General features: G+C 35.2%; 2 protein-coding genes across 6 annotated transcripts; both read right to left on the bottom strand.

The window, feature by feature from the left end:
• Positions 1 to 2,635: 2,635 nt before the first annotated feature.
• On the bottom strand, positions 2,636 to 11,165 carry LOC133871784 (probable U3 small nucleolar RNA-associated protein 7). Of its 2 annotated transcripts, none has more exons than XM_062309200.1 (9): positions 10,934 to 11,165; positions 10,615 to 10,644; positions 10,453 to 10,518; positions 10,254 to 10,343; positions 9,877 to 10,012; positions 9,559 to 9,677; positions 7,350 to 7,417; positions 5,892 to 5,940; positions 2,636 to 3,876 (listed from the first exon to the last, which is right to left on the bottom strand). In XM_062309200.1, exons 2-9 carry the CDS (start codon positions 10,636 to 10,638, stop codon positions 2,848 to 2,850), a joined length of 1,581 nt encoding a protein of 526 aa, XP_062165184.1. In that variant the 5' UTR covers positions 10,639 to 10,644; positions 10,934 to 11,165; the 3' UTR covers positions 2,636 to 2,847. The 2 variants fall into 2 exon arrangements, with proteins under 2 accessions (XP_062165184.1, XP_062165183.1); XM_062309199.1 differs by having other exon boundaries at positions 10,615 to 10,658; positions 10,934 to 11,164.
• A 1,876-nt stretch (positions 11,166 to 13,041) lies between these two features.
• On the bottom strand, positions 13,042 to 21,194 carry LOC133870204 (uncharacterized). Of its 4 annotated transcripts, XM_062307279.1 has the most exons (11): positions 20,961 to 21,194; positions 19,930 to 20,066; positions 19,696 to 19,830; positions 18,745 to 18,855; positions 18,008 to 18,292; positions 16,609 to 16,808; positions 16,000 to 16,297; positions 15,124 to 15,234; positions 14,304 to 14,495; positions 13,577 to 13,646; positions 13,354 to 13,479 (listed from the first exon to the last, which is right to left on the bottom strand). In XM_062307279.1, the coding sequence occupies exons 1-10, from the start codon at positions 21,154 to 21,156 to the stop codon at positions 13,626 to 13,628; spliced, it is 1,686 nt and encodes a 561-aa protein (XP_062163263.1). In that variant the 5' UTR covers positions 21,157 to 21,194; the 3' UTR covers positions 13,354 to 13,479; positions 13,577 to 13,625. The 4 variants fall into 4 exon arrangements, with proteins under 4 accessions (XP_062163262.1, XP_062163261.1, XP_062163260.1 ...); XM_062307278.1 differs by lacking the exon at positions 13,577 to 13,646 and having other exon boundaries at positions 13,042 to 13,479; positions 19,696 to 19,788; XM_062307277.1 differs by lacking the exon at positions 13,577 to 13,646 and having other exon boundaries at positions 13,042 to 13,479; positions 16,003 to 16,297.
• Between the last annotated feature and the right edge of the window lie 1,559 nt (positions 21,195 to 22,753).

The following is a 22,753-nucleotide window of genomic DNA, read 5'->3' on the forward strand; positions in this document are numbered from 1 at the left end:
CCCAGTCACATAAAACCAGAGCTTGCAGCCTTTAAGAAAACTCCGCATAGATTGAGACCAAACAGTGTAGTTGGTGTCATCCAATGTAGCATGAATATGAGTAAGAATAATCTCGTTTTGTGCCATCTGGAGAGTCAAATGCAGAAATATAGCAAAAAAATGAAATTAGAACGAAAAAAATAAGTAGAAAACACTTGGTCAACTGATGTAGTAGTCAAAGTCAACGGTCAACGGGTGCTGACGTGGCACAAGGGCTGACGTGGTGCAAGTGTTGATGTGGCACTAGGGCCAACATCACTATGGCTGATGTGGCACAGTAGAAGGAGACTGTCGCGTGTGATGCACGTGCAGCTGGAGGTGGCGCGTGGGCGCGTGAACCAGGAGGCAGGAAGCTTCTATCGACGTGTGGAGGCGCGTCTACCATCGGATTGGGACGTTCTTGGTGGCTCTGAGCAGGTAGGCGGTTGATCTATCGATCTGGGTGGCAACTGGAGCGATCAAACGGTTGTAGCGGCTGGTAGTAGGATGGCAGAAGTGTCTGGCGACAGAATCTTCAGACGGCACGTGGCGGAGAGTGAAGACTCCGATTGGGTTGTTCTCAGCGGCTCTAGCACGATCGTTTCCCAAGGTTTCGAGGGGTATATGCATTAGCTCGAAACAAGGACTGGAAGAAGAAGAACCGAGGAAGACATAGCAATGAGGTATGGCGGAAGCAACGACGGCGCCGGGAAATTGGTGGAAAGAGGTCGAAAAAAAAAATTAAAAATAAAGGTGATTCAGAACCTATACTCTGATACCATGTTGAGAGAAAAGTTATATATTGAATCACACATTATGATGTAAATGAGGGGCCTATATATATAGACTCTTTATATAATCCTAACCTTCCTAACACTCTTTATCAATGTTTGCAGGAGATTTCTGAGGAGTTGGATTTGAGAATAAAGTACCTTAGAGGCGGTGCTGCTAATTTGAAGGTGGGTTTTTCAGGGATTGATATTGTCTTGGACATTGTTCTTTTTGTTTGTGTGTTCTATTTTATTCGTTGCATTCGGGAATGTGAATATCCATGTTTGCAGGGTTTAGAAGATAAAAAGCTCAAAGGTCAACTTGCCCATAGAGAAAACTAGTTTGGGAATCTGCCAAAGCTGCGGCTAAGTATGAGAAGGTGAAGTATTGTTGTTTCTTTTTGAACTTCAAACAGTTGTTTTGAATTTCATTTTAGTAAGGCATATTTGTTTAAAGTTCAAACAAATTTGCTTCATGGGTAAATTTTTGTTGTGTGTCTAAATTGATATCTACTCTGGTAATCTGGGCTTTACTTTACATTGGTCAATTCGATCTTCTAGCAAATGTGATAATATCTTTGTGGGATTTGAATGACAAACATAACTGCAATCAATTTATACAGTGGTTTATGCCAAGTGAGGGAGGGTATTTGGAGGCTGATGGTCTAGAAGAGAAAACATAGAGAATCAAGCAGGAAGATATTGGGCGTGCAGTAGATATCTTGAGTGCAAGGAATCAACATGATGTTATTTTGCCAGGTTTACATCTACTTTCTGATTGCTTTCTGTGATTATTAAGTCAGTATTGTATGGACGACCTGTTATGTGTGTATATATATATATTTCTGCGGCTATCTTTTCTTAAATATATAATCTTGAAACTCTCTTAATAAGAGGTAGTATGTAATTTTCTTCAATTATGTATGTTTTTAACAAATGAATGCAGAACTTGGTCTGTACACAATGGATTTTACCTCGACTGGTCAAGACATGGCTATTGCTGGTCGCAAGGGCCACCTGGCCATTGTTGACATGAAGAATTTGGAAGTACGGAAAGAGTTTCAGGTATGCCCTGGTACTTCAAAGTTGGGGTGACCCTTTAGGAGAACTAGATAGATGAAACCCTTTAGTTAGATCATTGGATTTATGTAGGGAGCTGGAAAGGGTGTAAATTTTTTTCTTTATATCTGATATTATTTAGGCTCAGAAAAATAAAAAATCTGACACTATTTAGGATTTTCTCTATATTTTTGTACACATGGTGATTCAGTTGTTTATGTCTTCAATATATATATATTTAAAAACATATTTTTGCTAGTTCATTACAATTTGTAGTACCAGAGCTGTTTCCCTTCGTTTACTCTACCAGAAGTGTTGAACCTGTTACTTTCACCTGACTTCTTGAATCAGATGGAATGTAACTGAGTTGTTTGAAGCCCCAGAAGCCAAGCCAAAAAGTACTCTGAAAATATCAGAAGAATGCCTCACTTCAAGTGCAAGTAAGGAAAAGCTGGGCGCAAATTCGACTTCTCGAGAAAAGGGGGTCCATCTCATTTCTTAAGAGAAATTGGCCATTGTTTTGTTTGTGGAGGAAAGTGAGAAGCAAGGAGGGGGCTATGACTCTGATCTTGTCGACTCTGAAAGCTATGAGACATCACCATCTTCCCTCCAGAAATTGCTTTTTGATGGTCAGAGTTTTGTAAAGGTGGTATGGTACTTATTTTTAGTTTTTCCTTTGTATCATTTTCTATCAAATTTTACAAAGATGAAAAATCTATAACTTGTATGTTCTTTGATGTAGAATCTATCTGTTATACGTTCTCTCTCATTGTAGTATTTGCTATTGATTTATCATCACGTCATGTCCTGTCTATTATTGTGTTACTGAAACTACAGCTTTTAAGAGGTTCATGATCTAGGAAGTAATTGTTGGGGACCCAAATGATGGAGCGCTCTTAAACTTAAAAGTAATGTATGCCAAAACTTTTGGGGCACCAAAGCTATTTCAAAAATGAGCTAATCGGCAAATAAAACCAATTTCTTGACTAGACTAGCAAAATCAAGTTGATGCTTTCTTATGAGCAAACCGCTGCAAAGATTTCGGAAGCTCAACTTCCTCACTTATTTTCTGCTTCTTTCTGGACAATTGTTCTTCCTGCATGTCCTCCAAGAAAGGCCTTTTAGCTTTAGCAACAATCTCCTCTTTCTTTTTTGCCCTCTTGCTTGATTTATTCCTTCCCTTTGTTTTCTTCTTCAGGGTAATGTTGCCCTTGACATCTTCTAAGGTAGCTTCCATCTCCGCCTCTCTTTCCTTCTTTGTTGGCTTCTCTCTCCTCCTTGCCGGCCTCACTGTACCGATCTTTGAAGGGTCCAGCATAATTGTCTCCGGTGGAAGCTTGTCGAGAAGATGGTGCACTTCCTTCTCTCCCCGCTGTTTGCTTGTTTCAAATGGGTTAGCCACCCAAGAATCAAAGTTGGGTTCCCCAGATCCTGGAATAAGAATATTAGACCAGCCCATGGAATGCCCTATGCCTAGAACGTCTTCATACGGTCGAAACAACAAGTTATTGATTTGGTAACCTTTCGCCATCGAATGAGCCATATATCTGCTATAATTGGGAGTTCCAGACAAATCAGATAGAATCTGTACAAAGGAGTTAGTTCCGCATGCAAGCAAACCTTTCTGACTGAAATCCAAGGTCTTTGCATGGCCCGGAAAAGTCTGGAGAACCTCAAATTTCCTCAAGTCCCAAAGCTTAATTTTCTTATCTTTCCCAGCTGTGGCCATGAGATGGCCATTAGGATGGAATGCCAGGGCTGAAACAGGCCCATGATGGCACAGCATCTTGACAAGGGGAGCAGAGCTGGTGGGCTTCCACATGGTAACTGTTCCACCCGAATGACCCAAAGCAACAACTCCATTGTAGGGATTCACTCGCATTACATCAGTACGGCCTAAGCCGGTCCGGAAATTATTTACCATAGCACCCATTGATACATCTTCATAATGGAGCTGCCCAAATTTGTTTATGGATACCAAGAGGAAGTGGTTTTTCAGATACTGAAGCCTTAACACTGCACCATGTTCCTGAAATATTGAAGCACAAATTAATTATAGTCCATCTCAATTAAGAATTTAAAATACAAAAGACATTAACAAATTAAGCACCACGAACTCCTTTGTCACATTCAATCTGGAGTTGATAATTGAAAGTGAGCTGCACCCGTACGTGGACCCATGTGGATTCTCAGTTCAACATTTAAGCTGAGGAACTGACAAGCCTGAAGAATAATAATGCATAAAATGTGGATAATGGACCTTCAATCCTGTCCCATTGAGAGACATGACCTGTGCTATAGCATGTTAGGTCTGCCTATATGCATTTGATCTAGACCACCAAATAAATGGGGGCATACAATACGGGACATTCAGTAACAAGAGTTTGATGGACCCGCATTTAAATATTCTTGGTGGACATGGTTTTCTCTCTGATTTGGTATTTTACTATATTTCTTGATAAGTACTTGATATTTTACCACATGTAGCCTGCCTAATACACATAAGATAGTAAAATAAACGATACCACCCATTGGATCCACTGAAGCGAAAAAATAATAATAAACCCCCGCAATTAACCAAGTTATGAAAAAAGACGAAAAATCTTAGGGGATGGACCAGACCACATGAAGAGCTTTATATCTAGGGATAATTGCAACGTTGGTCCCTGTGGTATGCCATAATTATTTTTCACTCTCTATGGTTTAAAAAGTTAATGGGAGGTCCCTGAGGTATGCTATAATTACGTTTTACTCCCTAAGTCGATTTTCCGTCCACCATTTTGACGGAATTTGTCAGCCCTACACGTCAACGCCACGTGTCGCCAATAAGATGGCAACACATGTCCATCTTAATAAAAAAAAGAAATGATCCCAACACTCATTTCTCAAAACAGCCCCACAACAAGCTGATGTGGCTGGTAATATTTTATTATTTTTTTACAAAACAAAAAAAATAATAAAATATTACCAGCCACGTCAGCTTGTTGTGGGGCTGTTGTGAGAAATGAGTGTAGGGATCATTTCTCATAAAAAAAAATATATAAATTTATTAAAAAATAAATAAATAAACTTATTTTTTTAGAAAAATAAAAAATAAAAAATAAAAAATAAAAAATAAAAAAAAGAAAAAAGGGCAGGATTGGGGTGGCCAGGCCACCCCCAGCCAATGGGGGTGTCACAAGCGCCACCCCCAGTGGCCACCAGGGGTGGCGCACGGCCACCCCCGCGCGCCACCCCCAAGGGCCTGGGGGTGGCCTTCGAGCCACCCCTAAATCTACTAGGGGTGGCCCGATGGCCACCCCCGGCCACTGGGGAGGCCGCGGCCACCACCAGAGGTGGCCGGGGGTGGCCGCACGCCACCCCTGGCCACTGGGGGTGGCCGCGCGCCACCCCCATTGGCTGGGGTGGCCCAACCACCCCAAGCCTGCCCTTTTTTCTTTTCTTTTCTTTTCTTTTTGGTTTTTTTTTTTTTTTTTTTTAAAAAAAAAAGTATATTTATTTATTTTTTAATAAATTTATTTTTTTTTATTAAAATAGACACATGTCGCCATCTTATTGGCGACACGTAACACTGACGTGTAGGGCTAACCGATTCCGTCAAAATGGACGGAAAATCGACCCAGGGAGTAAAACGTAATTATTGCATACCACAAGGACCTCCATGAACTTTTTAAACCATAGGGAGTGAAAAATAATTATGAAGTACCACAGGGACCAACGGTGCAATTATCCTTTATATGTATGCACTGTCCATACAATGGATACAGCAATTTTCAAATGCAGGTCTTGTCCAATCAATATAAATCCAGGCAGAAAATTTTGAATCTACGTACACTATATATTACACTTAAGCAGTTGTTGATACAGGTGTTAATGACCAATACACACGTGTGTATGTATGTATGTATATAGACCCATATGGACACAATAAAAGAATGTAGACACATGTTGTATCAGAGTAAAATCATTAATCCATATGAATTAAGGAACACTACTATAGCTCTAAAAGGCAAACAACAATTCATCCCCAGCCAGTACGCTCACCTTTAGGCAATGAACTTCTACACCCTCTGGACGATAAATGTATGTATATCTGTCATTAATGAGAGTGGTTAGCTATATATTATTCAGATATAGCTTCATTAAAGCTCTGAGAATATTGTCAATCAATCTGAGAAAAAAACATAAAAATTTGAAATAACACTTCACAGAAATGATTAAATTACAGAAAAACAGACGTACACCAAAAGCATAGCCTTTAAATTTAATAGTTTTACCAATAGTAGCAGGCAACTATTGATGGTAACACCTTTTTATCAGATCATATTGGGAAATACCTACTTGCAGCCACAAGCAATGGTAAAACACGTTGAAAAGTTAACAAACATTTGCCCTGAATAAATGTCTGAAATAATAAGATTAAGATGGTAAGGAAAAGACAAGGACAACCAGATTACACGAATCCATGAAGACTTAAGTTGGCCCAAAGAGGCAAAAAGTTTAGAGGAAGAAGAGTTGGTCACAAGTTACAAAAACCTGATTACAGGTAAACTATGGTGCTATGGTTTATACTGTAGCACTAGAGTCTAGAAGGACAAACGGAAAACCAAAATAGACACTGATCCAGGCTTCAACCAAAGACCTAAGGACTAATGATTCAATGGAAAAACAAGGTGCTCTTTGGAGCAGGATGGCAAGTCAATAAAGAGTAAAAAGCTTGGTCAAAAGCATATAACTGAAATAGACCATCTCAATGCAGTATGCCAGTCCTTTATAGCCATTTTTTTAAATAATATGACCATAGAAAGCCCTAAATCTTTGGTGGACAAACAATTATACAGAAAACCAAATAAATAAGTAAATAAATAATCGCAAGCAACCATGCTCTTCAGAATCGAGTTTCAAAATTTTCATCAACAAATCATATCACAAAGGAGAAATATGATAATCACAGGACAATACATCATCAAGTTCAGTCCAAAACTGGACGAAAGCAATAAAATCAATTCTCATAGAGCAATAAAGGTGAAGAAAAGTAGGAACCCAAACAGCATTAAAATGTGATTGCTTCATCTCTGTGCAGCCACAAAAGGAATAAGCAGAATGAGACCCACAAGTGCAGTTCAAAACTGGATTAAGCAGGTTTAACAACCTCTGGAATTGTTATCAGTTAGTCCAAAGACTAAAGCAAAGCAGATGATATCAACTTGCATCAAACCTCAATTCATCATTTGAAAATGAGAAAAACTGAACATTATGCTTGAACCCCATTTCCTAAGTAGTTAAGATGACTTAAAACTGGAACCATATAAACTTTGTACCGAAATCACATCCAAAAGACAACAGGTATCAACCACGTAAACATGTGCATCTAACTTCTACAATTTTTTATTTTTTTTTGGGGGGGAGGGGGGGGAGATTATATTATATAGATTTACCATGTAATGTTCAGCTTAAGTGATTTTTATAGAGCAAACAGTTCTACCAACAAAAAGGCCATACTTTTTCTGAGCAGCAGCAAAGAACAACTGATGGTGCAAGAATACCACATCACGCACTGTTTCTCTAACCTGAAACAATCAACAATTAGCAAATCAGTAATCCTGCGGTCAAACAGTAAAGTTTAAATACAAAAAATAAATAAATAAAAAGGCACCCGAGCTAGAAGGCCTAGAAAATAATAAAACATTGGTTATCTATTGCAATTTTGCATCCTCATGCAATCGCTTTTTAACCTTCAATGCACCTCAGTTGGCACAACCCACCTCCCACTTAAAGAACAAAGAAACAGAAACATCCATGGCTAGAAATCAAAATCTATCATATTGTATCATACCCTTCATTTGATCACTCCATGAATCATATATTTCATTATTTAGGAAGCACTATACAAGAAGAAATCTTGTGACATAGTAGGTCTACCTAGAAACCATCTATCATAAACTTGCACTGAAATTGAATGTTCACATTTCTCTTACAAAGTTCACACTACCAATGGAGTAAAAAATATCCAAATTTAGTTACAATGCCGAACCAGTCAAACAATGAAGCACAAGTTCACAGAAGCCAAAGAGATTCTCACTAATATGCGCCTGTCTAAAAGAAGCAGGCACCTCATCAAAAGCCCAAAAATTGAAGCTCCTCCAATTGCTTTATTTCTTTTAACCAAAAACTGAGAAAGATGTTTCTCGTAATGACCTTTGGGTCTAGAGGTTTCATCATTCACCCTTTTGTGGGAGGCTGCAGATCAACTCCCACCAGGCTTTTTTATAGTACAGGAGAAGGAACGAGCTTGATACACATTAATAATGTTACTTTTCCGTGAGAACAATTGGAAAAGTTAAAACTCTTCCAAGGTGTTGACAACTATATGGCATCACAAAAGCACTTATGAGTTCTAATCCTACAATGTGAAACTGCAAAGGAAATAAGGGTTGTTTTAAATATAAACATCTCACTTAAGAAGAAATACGATGGGTATAAGTCATTTCACATAGCATTTGAACATATTGCACGAAGTTTTGAGCCTATGGATCAATCAAATGATAAAATTGAATTATGGGTTCTTAGTTTTCATATGGCTTAATTTGTCTATAAAAAAACTCAACAGAGTTTTCTATGAAAAAATTGCAGGTCCAACTTGTTAATGAATAATAGACAATTACAACTCATTGCTTCAGATCTATTTATTCCTTAAGACCTAACAAAACTTTTAGGGCACGTTTGGTACACGGAACAGTCATTCCTTTAGGAATAAAAATGGCTATTATTGGGAATACAAAGAGTTGGAATGGAGTGACAATTCCTATTTTTTAGTTTGGTTACAACACATATTCTCTCACTAGAATTGAATAAAAATTTCTAAAATACCCAAGTTTTATAAAAAAAAAATAATTATAATTATAATTATTAAAAAAAAAAAAAACTGGAAAACGTTTGCCACACATAGAATGTTTAATGTTTTTCTGTTTTTTTATTTATTTTAGGTTTGCAGGGAAAAAAATAATAATGGGTTCTTTAGAAAACCCATTCATTCCTCAACGAATAGTTATAGTTATTCCACTCATGGGAATGGCTATTCCTCGGCATAATGTGCAACCAAACATAGGAATAGTCATTCCATTCCAGGAGTCTATTCTGCATACCAAACGTGTCCTTACAGCATTGGGTAAACTGACTTCGGCAACATTTCACTGGAATATTGGCAATTGAGCCTATGGGTAGTTAAGTCAAAGTCAAAGTCAAAATAGCAAGTTTGAGTTCTAGACTTCACGCTAGCTTAATCAAAACTACTTTCATTTCAAGGTTTGCACTATCAAACTCGCTAAACCAAATACAGAAGCAGAAGCATCAAAAGGTCAAAGCAAGTAGGAAGTACTTGCATACTGATTTCTTTATTTCTTCTGATTCCCACTCTCAATCAAATAAATTACACAAGATAACAAAAGAATAAGTTACCTAAACAAATAATTAGAGTCCAACTTCTTTTACGGGAACCAATTAAAATTCATCCATATTATGATCTCAAAAATCGATTTCAAGAGAAAGACAAGGGCCTTTTATATAGGATAACATTTTGATACATCTAACATACAAAAGAAGAAATTGTTAACAAATATATAATCCCAGCATTTCTATGTCACTAACTAAAGGGTTTCATCTTTCTGGTTCTCCTAAACGGTCACCCCAACTTTGAAGTACCAGGGCATACCTGAAACTCTTTCCGTACTTCCAAATTCTTCATGTCAACAATAGCCAGGTGGCCCTTGCGTCCAGCAACAGCCATATATTGACCACTCGAGGTAAAATCCATTGTGTACGGACCAAATTCTGCATTCATGTGTTAAAAACATACATAATTGAAGAAAATTACATGGGCCAGAAACATACTACCTCTTAGTAAGAGAGTTTCAAGATTATATATTTAAGAAAAGACAGCCCGAGAAATATATATATATACCACATAACATTTCCTCCATATGATACTGACTTAATAATCACAGAAAGCAATCAGAAAGTAGATGTAAACCTGGTAAAATAACATCATGTTGATTCCTTGCACTCAAGATATCTACTGCACGCCCAATATCTTCTTGCTTGATTCTCCATGTTTTCTCTACTGGACCATCAGCCTCCAAATACCCTCCCTCACTTGGCATAAGCCACTGTATAAATTGATTGCAGTTATGTTTGTCATTCAAATCCCAGGAAGATATTATCACATTTGCTAGAAGATTGAATTGAACAATGTAAAGTAAAACACAGATTACCAGGGTAGATATCAATTTAGACACAACAAAAATTTCCCCACGAAGCAAATTTGTTTGAACTTTAAACAAATATGCCTTACTAAAATGAAATTCAAAACAACTGTTTGAAGTTCAAAAAGAAACAACAATAATTCACCTTCTCATACTTAGCAGCAGCTTTGGCAGATTTCCCAAACAAGTTTTCTCTATGGGCAAGTTGACCTTTGAGCTTTTTATCTTCTAAACCCTGCAAAGTGCAAACATGGATATTCACATTTCCAAATGAAACGAATAAAATAAAACAGACAAACAAAAAGAACAATGTCCAAGACAATCTAAATCCCTGAAAAGCCCACCTTCAAATTCGCAGCACCGCCTCTAAGGTACTTCTTTATTCTCAAATCTAACTCCTCAGAAATCTCCTGCAAACATTGAATAGCCCCCATCACAAAACCGTCAAAAACCTGACACAAGTAACACTGAACAAAAACCTAAAACCCTAAAAATGCAACATGTACCTTGTCAATTGGAGGCACCTCCATTTCGCTCTGCTACGAAAATTCTGTGTGTGAAGCTCAGTTTTGATAAAGAGTGTTAGGAAGGTTAGGATTATTTCTACTCTATAAAAGCATCTTGACAGAATAACAATTTCTATCAATTGCCATAAGCAATTTGTGGAGGACAGACCCACTCGAAGCGGTCATACCTTTCATTTTTCTAATTTATTTCTCCGATTTCCGTGAACAAGAACTACGGTTCTTATCATCTGGTATCAGAGCAGTTCTTTTTTGGGTGTTTTTCTATACGGTGCAGTGAGCCATCGTGCGAGTGGATTACCTGTGCAAAGTGGTGATCGACGAGGAGGTGGACCGCTCGTGGTAAAGCTGTGCTGTGCTGGGGTGCAGCACGATTTTCCGGGGGCTGACGCGGTGGCTGACGGCGTTCTCTCCGGCGGAGGGGAAAGCTGGAAGCGGCGGCGTGCAGCCGTGGGAACCAACCGTTGGCGCTGCAAATTTGAGGGTTCCTAACAAAGAGCAAGTAAAAATGTGCGAGCTTTTGAGACCGAGGTTTAGGGGTTTAGGTGAGGTGAGATCTTGTGTTTTCGTCTTTTATGTTATTTGGTGTGATTTGCTGACGTGTTTCTTTTCTATTGGAGGGCTCAAATGACTTGTGTCAACCGTGATGAATGACCGGTTATTTCTTAAGAGTAACGCTACACACATTTTCTTTTTTTATAAGGAAAAAGTACACATAACTCCCTCAAACTATCACATCATTGTCAATGTACCCCCCAAACTACCAATTGTATCAATCTCCCCCCTTAAACTACCAGAAAATGTCAATGTCCCCCTAATGACAAAAATGTCCTTCATAAAATTATTAAAATAAAATAAAAATTAAAAAAAAAAACTATTAAAAAAATATAAAATAACAAAAAATTATTCCAAAAAAAAATTAAAAATTAAAACTGTTTTTTATTTTTATTTTTAAATAATAATTTTCAGTTTTTTTTCCTTTTTTTTTTAAAAAAAAAAAATTGTTCTTTTTGGTTTTTTTAATTAAATAAAAACTGGTTTTCTTTTCATTTGTTTTAATTTTTAAAAAATAAATAAATAAATTTCAGTTATTTTTTGTTTTTTCGTTTTTTTTTTCTTTAAAAAAAATGTTCTTTTTCCTTTTTTAATTTAATAAAAACTGGTTTTTTAAAAAATAAATAAATAAATAAATTTCAGTTATTTTTTGTTTCTTCGTTTTTTTTCTTTAAAAAAATTTGTTATTTGTCTTTTTTTAATTTAATAAAAACTGGTTTTTCTTTTTTATTTTTTTCATTTGTTTTTTTAAAAAAAAAAAATTCAGTTATTTTTTGTTTACTTTTTTAAAAAAAAAAAAATTAAAAAATTTGTTCTTTTTTTAAAATTTTTTTTTCTTTTTTTATTTAATTTTATTTAATTATTTAATTATTATTTTATTTAATTTTTTTAGTTTTAGTTTTAATTTTTTTTGTATTTATGAGGACATTTTTGCCTTATTCAAAAAAAAATTAGGGTCATTTTTGTCTTTTTGTTAGTCTTAAGAGGGACATTGACATTTTATGGTAGTTTAAGGGGGGAGATTGACACAATTGGTAATTTATGGGGTACATTGACAATTGAATGGTAGTTTGAGGGGGTTATGTGTACTTTTCCCTTTTTATAATCTTTTTCACATTTTTTTAGGTTACTTTGAAAGCCACCATTGAATTTTGAATGGTCTTTATTTCAATGATAGTTTTAAAAGCCACCTAATAAAGTGTAAAAATGGGTGTGACTGAACTAGAGTAGGAGAGAGACATAGGAACGGATAAATGGATGTGTTTGATCTCTTTTTTTTTTCAATTGATTCGATGTTTTCGTCTAAATTTGTTATGATGTAATACGCTAATGTAGCCTAATGTTATTGGAGGGCACAATATACCTAGTTTATGTTATGTCTTTATAGAAGTTATTCTTTATTTCTTATTCAGATAATTTTTTTTCGCACAAACCCAACTAGATTAAAAACAAACAAATAAAAACGGTAAGTAGGGTACATCATACAAGAACCAAAGGGCTAGCAATTTGCGTTGACGTGTTAGATTCAAGTTGTGTTAAGACATGAATATAAGACTATAAGTCATTCTAAACCCAACCTATTTAATCAAACGAATCAGACCCTCAACCTGAGCCACAATTTCATGTTGAATTCGTATCGGATTCGCGAATTGTGCAAAAATTTGCCAGCCATAAGATCTACTGCATTCAAGTAGTTATCTATTTTCATTACCAGTGAATTATCCTAAACATAATCTGATTATGCCACACCACCAGAAGTTGATTTAATTTATTTTCAATGTTGGGGATTCTGTATTATAATATCCCTTGATAAAAACAGAGCATCAGTAAGGCCTATATGTCAACACATAAACAAGATGAAAAATGGCAATGATATATAGTAGCTTTGTATTTGTTCTCTTGTTATTGGGAGTGATAATTTTGTAAAATTAATTGATCAATATATTAGTCTGTGATCTCCATTACACAAACCTTATCAAAAGAACAGGCATTTAGGGAACTGTAAATCGTAGAACAAAGCTCATATGAGTTGGAGGATGAGGGGATAACATCAACCCACTCTTTGTTAACCTTTTCAACATGAGAATTTGGCTTTTGGATTGCAAAGAACTGGAGCTTATCGATCCATCTCGTTAACTTCTTCATAAAGTTCATCGAGAATATCACGTCGAAACTTCCCTCAAAATCTTCTGCATATTTTGATATTTTGATCCCGAGATCTGCTTCGCGCGAATTAACAAAGCCAAGAAGAAGTGAGTTCATGCCAATGTATCTTTGACTGGTGCTGCATACCTGCAAGAACATATGAAGCACAACAAATATATTAGATGTATGAAGAGATGGTAAAGAAAGATTAGAATGCAGCCTGACATCTGAAGCTCTCTTTCACCTTGTGTCATTATAGGGAGAGACAACCATATAAATGGTGTATATTCTTTTCAAGCAACAGATTTTGTTCTCTTCATGTAAATATGAAACAGAAAGATAACACTCAAATATTAGAAGGGTAAATCAGAACAACATTTTTTTACAAATAAGCATCAGTTTCACTAGCATATGATCCCAGAGGAAAGTTTGAAAATAAAGCGAGGTTGAGGTTGAGGTTGAGGTTGAGGTTGAGATGACCCCATGATAGACACACTGACTTAACAGGGTTAGATACAATCATTTCGGCGTCTGCATGTGTCCTTCCTTTTACATACCATCCATAGGTAAATGTTTTCCATGGTTAACATGCATTCACTTGTGAATGTTTATTGGCTAAAAAGAATCAATGAAAAGCATACATGACTCTAGCAACATAAACCCCTAGACTTTCTGAAAGCCATAAGCAAAGTTAGAGCCTAGAGGCATATGCAACTCTTTTTACAAGTCCAAATTATTTCTGTGTTTTCAGTGACAAGGGGAAAAAGGAAATGGAAATTTTTTTAAAAAAATAAATAAATAATAAAAAAGGTTGCTCCACAAAAAGCAAACTGTATAAAATTGGTCCAAAGTCTCTCAAGTACAATCCCCAAGAGACCTTAACAACTGGCTAGGCTAGCACCTTCAGGCTTCAGCATGTAAATTTTAAATTGTGTCACAACACAATCTGAACAGTATAATGAATATCTAACCTCAATGTACTCCACACCAATTTCGCTAAGATTATCTGGAATGTTGTGCAATGAAAGCAAGCTAATAACTCCACCAGAACCAACAGGTGATTGGAGTATTTCCCATGGAGATTTCATCAAAATCTTATGCCTGTTCTGTTCTTCCAGCGAACTGCTAACAACTGGCAGCTTCTCTTCTTTCAGAAACCAGACCTATGAGAGGATTAGACCATATGAAAGCCAAGTAAGCAGCATATAGAAGACGAGTAATCACAAATCTTAGTTGAAATGATATCAATTGGGACTTCTTAGAAGACAACAAAACACATTCCTATATGCAAGTTAAGTAGGAAGCTATATCCCTTTTTTTTTTACCACAAAATACAAACATTTACCCTCTTTAAAATTCTAGCACAAATTGCACATATCAAAGGGGGTCAGATGACCCTCAAGACTCTATGGCACACGATTAGATTGAACCATGCACACCATGGTTGTGCAAGGCCATTCCATAAAAGGTTGTAAAAGCTGTTTTTTAAAAACAGTTTGAATTTGACTCTAGTTTTGAGAAGCTGAAACATAGGAATGCTTAAAAGGTTATAATCTTGCATATTTATCTAATTTACGCTGTTAAGCATTGACTCTCCATGGTATCCTTAATAACAGACCTGATAAAGACAACAATGGAAACTACTCGTACAGTACCATGACTTTAAAACATTCAATTTTCCTAAGCCAAAAAAAAAGAAAGAAGAAAGATACTCTGAAATGAGTTCACTCATTAAGCAACACATCTCAAACTATAAAGAGGTATTCTTCATGTGATGCTGCAAATGCTGACCTTTTGGGATTCAAAGCCAAAGTAATCGTTATCAGAGAACAGCTTTCTTAATGATTGGATTCCAACAGCTGAGGAAACCAAAATCAAGGGTACAGATGCATGGTCTTCTATCTGCAATGGACATAGTTCATCAGATTAAGTTGAAAAAAAAATCTCTAAACGAGACTACACAAAAATTTAAAGAGTCCAAATTAAAATGCTTATCTTAGTGGAGAGCTAATGCTACTTAAGTAGCTTTCTGCCTAAGAAATTGGAGCATGTTTAGGCTAAAAGCAATCAAAAACTTCGTACGAGTCTTATGAAGAGCTTGATCTTGAGACCATTCTAACAGCCAGAGAAAGAGTAACTAAGTTGCCAGGGGTTCCGGGGGGGAAAGGGGGGCAAAATGCCGAAATTCTAATATTTGTACAAGAAATTGTTTTATTTACCAATTAGCCCATTTAAAATAGCTTTGGTGCCCCAAAAGTTTTGGCATACGTTACTTTAAGTTTAAGAGCGCTCCATCAGTTGGGTCCCCAACAATTACTTCCTAGATCCATCTTAATAACAATGCCCCTATTCTTTAACAGATATTGTGGAAAATGAACCTCTTAAAAGCTGTAGTTTCAATAAGGAAACATATACGATCAAGATTTAAAACTGGAGTACAAAAGCAAAAAATCTTGATACACATAATAACAAAACATCCCCTTCACATGCAATTAGTAACACAATAGACAGGACATGACGTGATCATAAATCAATAGCAAATACTACAATGAGAGAACATATAACAGATAGATTCTACATCAAAGAACATACAAGTTATAGATTTTTCATCTTTGTAAAATTTAATAGAAAATGATACAAATGAAAAACTAAAAATGAGTACCATACCACCTTTACAAAACTCTGATCATCAAAAAGCAATTTCTGGAGGGAAGATGGTGATGTCTCATAGTTTTCAGAGTCGACAAGATCAGAGTCATAGCCCCCTCCTTGCTTCTCACTTTCCTCCACAAATAAAACAATGGCCAATTTCCCTTTAGACATGAGATGGACTCCCTTTTCTCGAAAAATCAAATTTGCACCCAACTTTTCCTTACTTGCACTTGAAGTGAGGCATTCTTCGGATATTTTCAGAGTACTTTTTGGCTTGGCTTCTGCGGCTTCAAACAACTCAGTTACATTCCATCTGATTCAAGAAATCAGGTGAAAGTAACAGGTTCAACACTTCTGGTAGAGTAAACAAAGGGAAACAGCTTTGGTACTACAAATTGTAATGAACTAGCAAAAATATGTGTTCAATATATATATATATATATATTGAACACATAAACAACTGAATCACCATGTGTACAAAAAGAGAGAGAAAATCCTAAATAGTATCAGATTTTTTATTTTTCTGAGCCTAAATAGTATCAGATATAAAGAAAAAATTTACAACCTTTCCAGCTCCCTACATAAATCCAATGATCTAATGTTCTTAGTGCATAATAACTTTACCTCTTAGAGGGTACATCAATATTCTGCAATGCCTGTTGAAGCAACTTGGAATTCACACCAACAATCTGATCAGCAAGCAAGCTCGTTTGGGCTTTCTCCCCAAATCTAAACCCGTGAAATACATGTTGTTGCCCCATTTCACATAGTTTCTTTTTTGCTGCTATGAGGCGCTTCTGAAACTTTTTCCTTTCCTTCCACTCCTAAAATATATCAAAAAAATGAATGACTTTGACTCTACAGAAACCAATATATGCAAACAAATCTGGAAAAAAAAAGAAAAAAAAAAAAAAGAATAATAATAATCTACATTGGATAATGTACTATAGTGACCTCCACTGAAATTTTTTTAGAAGGCATATGTATAGTTCACTACAATGACAATAACATTTCAGTTTCAAAAAAGCGTCACTCTACTCAAGTCTCAAAATGTACAATGTTTCATCCCAATCACCCACATTTTCTTCATATTCTACCCGCAGTCCCATATTAAAGACCAAAACAAATTAAAATATCATTAAAGGGATTAATTATAAATTGTATATTTTTAGGTGTGTAATTATACTTACACAAGTATCAAATATGCAATTTACATGAGATGAAACATTTATATTCAGATTTTCCATGTCTGTACCATAAACTATTAATTTCAGCTCTAGATCTACTTGCAAGGAAAGACATGTAAAGAGGGAAAACCCAACTAATCAAAACCAAATATTCAAGCTGCATTGGAATGGAGCTAGGTCCCAATTTAGAACACTTCCAACTGCTTTATTCTAAAAGAGAATCAGCATTGATTGCCAGTAAGGAGCTTAGATAATATGAAAGTAAACTAGTAAAATTTTCTTCGACACAAGCCAATAAGAAAAGGAGAGAGGAAGTAATGTCCAAGCACATATGACCCACAGCATCGTAGAACCACCCAATTCACCTAGAACCACACAATTCACCTAGAACCACCCACAGCATCGTACGAGTTCCCTTTCGTAATCGAGCTATGAAAGGAACTTTCAAGCCATGGAAGACAAGTACACAACAATTGCCTTCCCTCAAACACATATGTTATAAAGCAAGTTCACTGACCTTGCAGATAAATATCATTCAGGTAACTAGCACCTAGATAAAGAGGAGCAAGCAATTAAGGAAATAATATAACCCAAAAGAATCTGTAGATCATTGATAGTGGAAATGAAAACATATATATGCATACGAGCATCCAAAATACAGTTAGAAAAGCCAAAGTTTCGATTTGACCTTCCCGTTTACCCCACACACAAAAAAAAATCCAGTAAAATACACAACTTGGACATAATGCATGAATGTATTTAATTTTCGCAGAAAGTTGATATTACTTAAAAACTTTAATTAATCAGTAGTAGAAGTTAAAAGGAGTATGCCTCACAAGCTGTCGCCTTTCTTTCTTGGATCTTTCATCAAAGCGTAAATTTAACTCAAGGAGTCCCTGTGGGGGTGTAATCTGCATTTCTCTTCTATTCTCATCAACATCTGGAACAATTGCTTCAACAAATGGAATATACACAAGGTGATCAGATGCTACTGTTTCTGTTGTCCTTGGCTTTCCAGTTTTATCCAGCATATTTACAGATGAATCAAGCTTGACATGTAAAATATCACTTGCCCCACTGTTGTAAATGTTAACAACAGTTCCCACAAATTCACCAGTTTCCTGAAAGGAGAAGCACAATTGATGCCTTCAAAATATCAAAGCTTGAGTCCCAAAAGAGGCAAAATTCATTAAAAAAAAAAAAAGAAAAAAAAAAAGAAAGAAAAGAAAAGAAAAGAAAGAAGAGAAAAATAACAAACAAATATGAAAAGAACCACAGCAGTAGAAGACTAAACATGATAACAAGCACATCTATTGTGTGTGTCCGTGTATATAAAATATACATTTCCGTGTACACACATATATATATAAACAACGTATATCATCTTTTAAGAAAATCATCTTGTCATTTTGTACCATAAACCAAACACAATGTCAAAGTCCAAGTTATGTAGTGAAGAAATTTTTATTTGTACCAACTCTTCTGAAACAGACAGACCTTCGGACTACAAATAAAACGCTTGTTAAAAATAACACATGGAATTGATCTGTATAAAATAATAATAAGCACAAACCTTAAGAACAACTCTCATGCCAATAAGATCACGAGTATAAAATTCGCCTTCATCCAACTCTGGCCTATCTTCTTCCCTGACAAGAAAAGTTGAGCCCACAAGCTGCTTAGCCTGAACACATTTCAAAAAATCACAACAACAGGTATGCATGTTAATATGATAAAATGGGCTACATGAATACTGTGAGTATCTCCATAACACTGCCAAAAATGTCAAGTTTATAACAAGAAGGACAAGAATCTTGGAAAGAATAAAATGGCCAACCCTGAGCATTTGGGATATGCTCATTGAGTCAAGTTGAGTTTGAGTTACAATGAGACAAGGTAACTTCAAAATCTTAAAGGGACTTCCTTTTTTTTTCTCTAGAAGCTTGTATAGCACAATGCACAATTACACCATCCAATTTGAAGTCGCACTAACCTTCTACAAAAATATTTTGATGAAAGGCTCAAATGAGTTAATTTTCAGTCAGAAAGCAAGGGCTTTGATTATTATTGCTCACCTTTTCGATAGTGTGGCTCAACTTAAAAGACAAAAGATAAGCTCCTGATTTGAAAAAGATCAACCTTTCTGTCAACATATACTAATAATCACCTTCCATTTGATGTAGCTGTTAGTTATCAATACATCATAATTTTTTTTATATATAATTTTTTAATTAAAGCAAACAAGTTTCAACAATGTTGATGAAGAAATGTACCGACGGAAGACTAAGAATAAAGCTCAACAATCTAACATATACATGATGGTTTTTTGCCAGAAGAAGGCTCAAACTTGTATGCCTTCCTCCTTCCTAAATAGATAACAAAATTTCTTCACGAGACCTCCACAAACAACATCCAAATATACCTTCTATACATATTCAATGGAATCAGAAGCAAACGTACTAAGACGAGTAAAAGAGACAAAACAAAACAAACAAACAAAAACAAATGTTATAGTAAACCTCACCTGGTCCTCTGTGTCAATTCCTCTGAATCTAAGTATCCAGCTCTTCTGCCCAGGGTGTCCTCTTCCCTCTACCAATTCAACTTCTCGAACTACCTCTTGACCCAAAACTCGTTGCTTTAACCATCTTCTTCCAGGCTAATAAGATTAAAACAATGCTTTTCATAACATAATGCAGAATACTCAAGAACAAGCGGCCAAATATAAGAAGTCTTCTGAAAAAATAGTTTGTTTTACCTTAGAAAACCGCAATTCAGGAAAATCGGTGCTGGGTTTCACACGAATCTCTCCTTGAAGTCCATGAACATTATATATGTACCCAATTTCAACAAACTCTGATCCAGTCTTAGAGGTTTCATAAGCCTCCTGAGTAGCTGAAGCATCAAAACAAACAATAAAGTATACCCTTTATATGACTGAGTACAAAAGGATATCAAACGTCAGGGAATTAGAAAGTATTGATCTGAAAAAGGTTATTGTAACTGAAGTGGAATTGTTAACGATAACTTAATTGCACCAGAATTACATTTAGAAAAGAAAAGAATAACTTCTCCTGACCCATTAATGCGCTGATATTTCCATAAACATGCATGTGTACGTAAAATGAATATGTTCTATACGCAATTCCTTTTTTTAACATTATCTCGAGAATCCAGATGCTCAAGTGAAGTAAACCTCACTTCAAACTCACACTCCCAAAACTGTACACTTCTTCGATCTCTATAGTTTACACAGCCATGCAGTGAGAAAAAAGCCAAAAAAAAAAAAAATCAACATCTAATAAAGCATCCAACCAGAGCGAGTTCTGATTAATCTCGCTGATATGCTAAAACCTTTTATACTTAATGTTGAATAAACAAACTTCTAATCATAGAAATCCAGGATATAGATAACAGTCCAAAAAAGATTCTTACATGATATAAAACCATGAAGAATTGAGAATTCTAACACAGCACTACCTGTTCAACAAACTCAAGCCAGAGCCAATTCACAAACAAACACACACGACATCACACAAAAGACTAATTATTCCAATTAAACACATAAACAAAACTATATATATATATATATATATATATATATATATATATATATATATATATATATATATATATATATATATATATATATATATATCAAATTTCTATAAATTCCTAATCAAGCTCACTACTTTCACCCACTTCCTGAGTTTCCAAGCCACAAAACTGAAAAATGAAACAAACCCACTACCCAAAAGACCAAACAAACCAAAAAGAATTATAATTTACCAGTGCTGTGCGGAGTAGGAAGGGCAAGCCTGAAACTTTGCAGACGGTTCCAGGGCCAATGAACAGAGTGGGAGGCTATGGCCGTCCGGGTGGTTCGGTTTCGAAACGGAGCTCCGAGTAGCTGACTGGTCGAAAGAGTGGTGGGTAACGAAAGAAGCGAGTTTGAAGAACAGAGAGGTGAAGCTCTCTGCATCATTTTTGCTTGGCCACTGCGTTTCAGTGGTTCACTCCAGAGCAAAAAAATATAAAATCTAATAAAAATATAAATATTTGTTTTTTAACAAAAATAAAACAAAGAGCGGGGCAGCCACCCTTTGTATTTTTTATTTTTTAAAAAAACTAATATCTTTATTTTATTTATTTGTATATTTTTTTAATTGACTCGTGTCATCTTTCTATTAAGCATAATGTAGCTGACCAACGAAATTTGTTAACTTTTGAATGGAAAATGTGTTCAGGGATTAATTTATAATTATTGTTTATCACGAGAATCTCAAATAAATTTTTTGAGCTACAGGAAATAAAAAATAATTATGACTAACCTCAAAAACTAATGATGTAATTATTCATTTTTTTAAATTACTGTTAGATACGTGGGACAATAGTAATTTTGAAAAATAAAAAGATAAGAGAGTAACATATATCTATATAAGTACGTATTTTACATCTCTTTCTCATTTCCCCCTCAGTAATTCGAGCCCATCGGAGGAGTGCACGTGTCATATCATTGTCCCGAATAAAATATAAAATAAGGACAAGAATTAACATCTACCCATTAAATGGCTTATTAGGTCCAAAATCACATAAAAGGCAAGCAATTAAAAGAGAAAGATTCTCTTCATTTTAAATGAATTAAATAGTATTTATTTTACCGTCGATATTTAAAATTTGTGCATCTAATAGTGTACTTTATGTTAATATTATCACATCTTTAAAAAAAAATTAAATAATGTAACATCATTTATACCGTTCCGTTATAAACTTATATGTATTAATTTTAAATCTTAATCATTATATGAATACTAGACCTATTTGGAACCCCCCCTCCTCCCCTCTTCTTTAAAAAAGTCAACTTCAAAACATTTCATTTTTTATATCACATCAATTACTTTTTATATGGAATAATGTTTCTTGCACAATTTTTGCACAACTCTAACAACTTTTATTAAGATTAGTCATTGGATATTTATGGCTCACATGTAGAAAAATAGATTTAATGGTTGATCATAAAAAAAAAAAAATTGTTCGACTTGTACAAAAGTTGTGCAATAAACATTATTTTTTTATATCACATCGATGAGATATTATACATTGTCACCCTAAGACGCAACTCTTGATCACCTTACCCACGTGACAATTTTTATTTTTTATTTTTTTAAAGTAAAAAAACCCTAAAGCTAGCTAGGGGAAAAGTTGCAACGTTGGCAATGCGATTAAGAGTTGTGTCTTAGGATGTCAAAATATCATATCAATTACTTTTTAACAATTTTTTTCATTTTTCCTTACAAAAAATTCAAAAAAAAATTTATACTTTATATCACATCAATCATTTTTTTAATAGTTTTTATTACTATTAATATATATATATATATATACACACACACACACATAGGGGTGGGTATCGGGTAAGTCGGTGTCGGAAACCCCTTCACCGACTTCCGACCGAAATAGTCGGGTAAAGTCGGGGAATTACCGGACTTTATTCCGAGAAAGAAATTTTTCGACATTTTCGGATAATTCGAAAGAATCGAAAAAATCGGTGAAGGGAGGTCGGAAAAATCAGTAGGATTACA

Source organism: Alnus glutinosa, chromosome 6, assembly GCF_958979055.1.
Source record: "Alnus glutinosa chromosome 6, dhAlnGlut1.1, whole genome shotgun sequence".
NCBI lineage: Eukaryota > Viridiplantae > Streptophyta > Magnoliopsida > Fagales > Betulaceae > Alnus > Alnus glutinosa.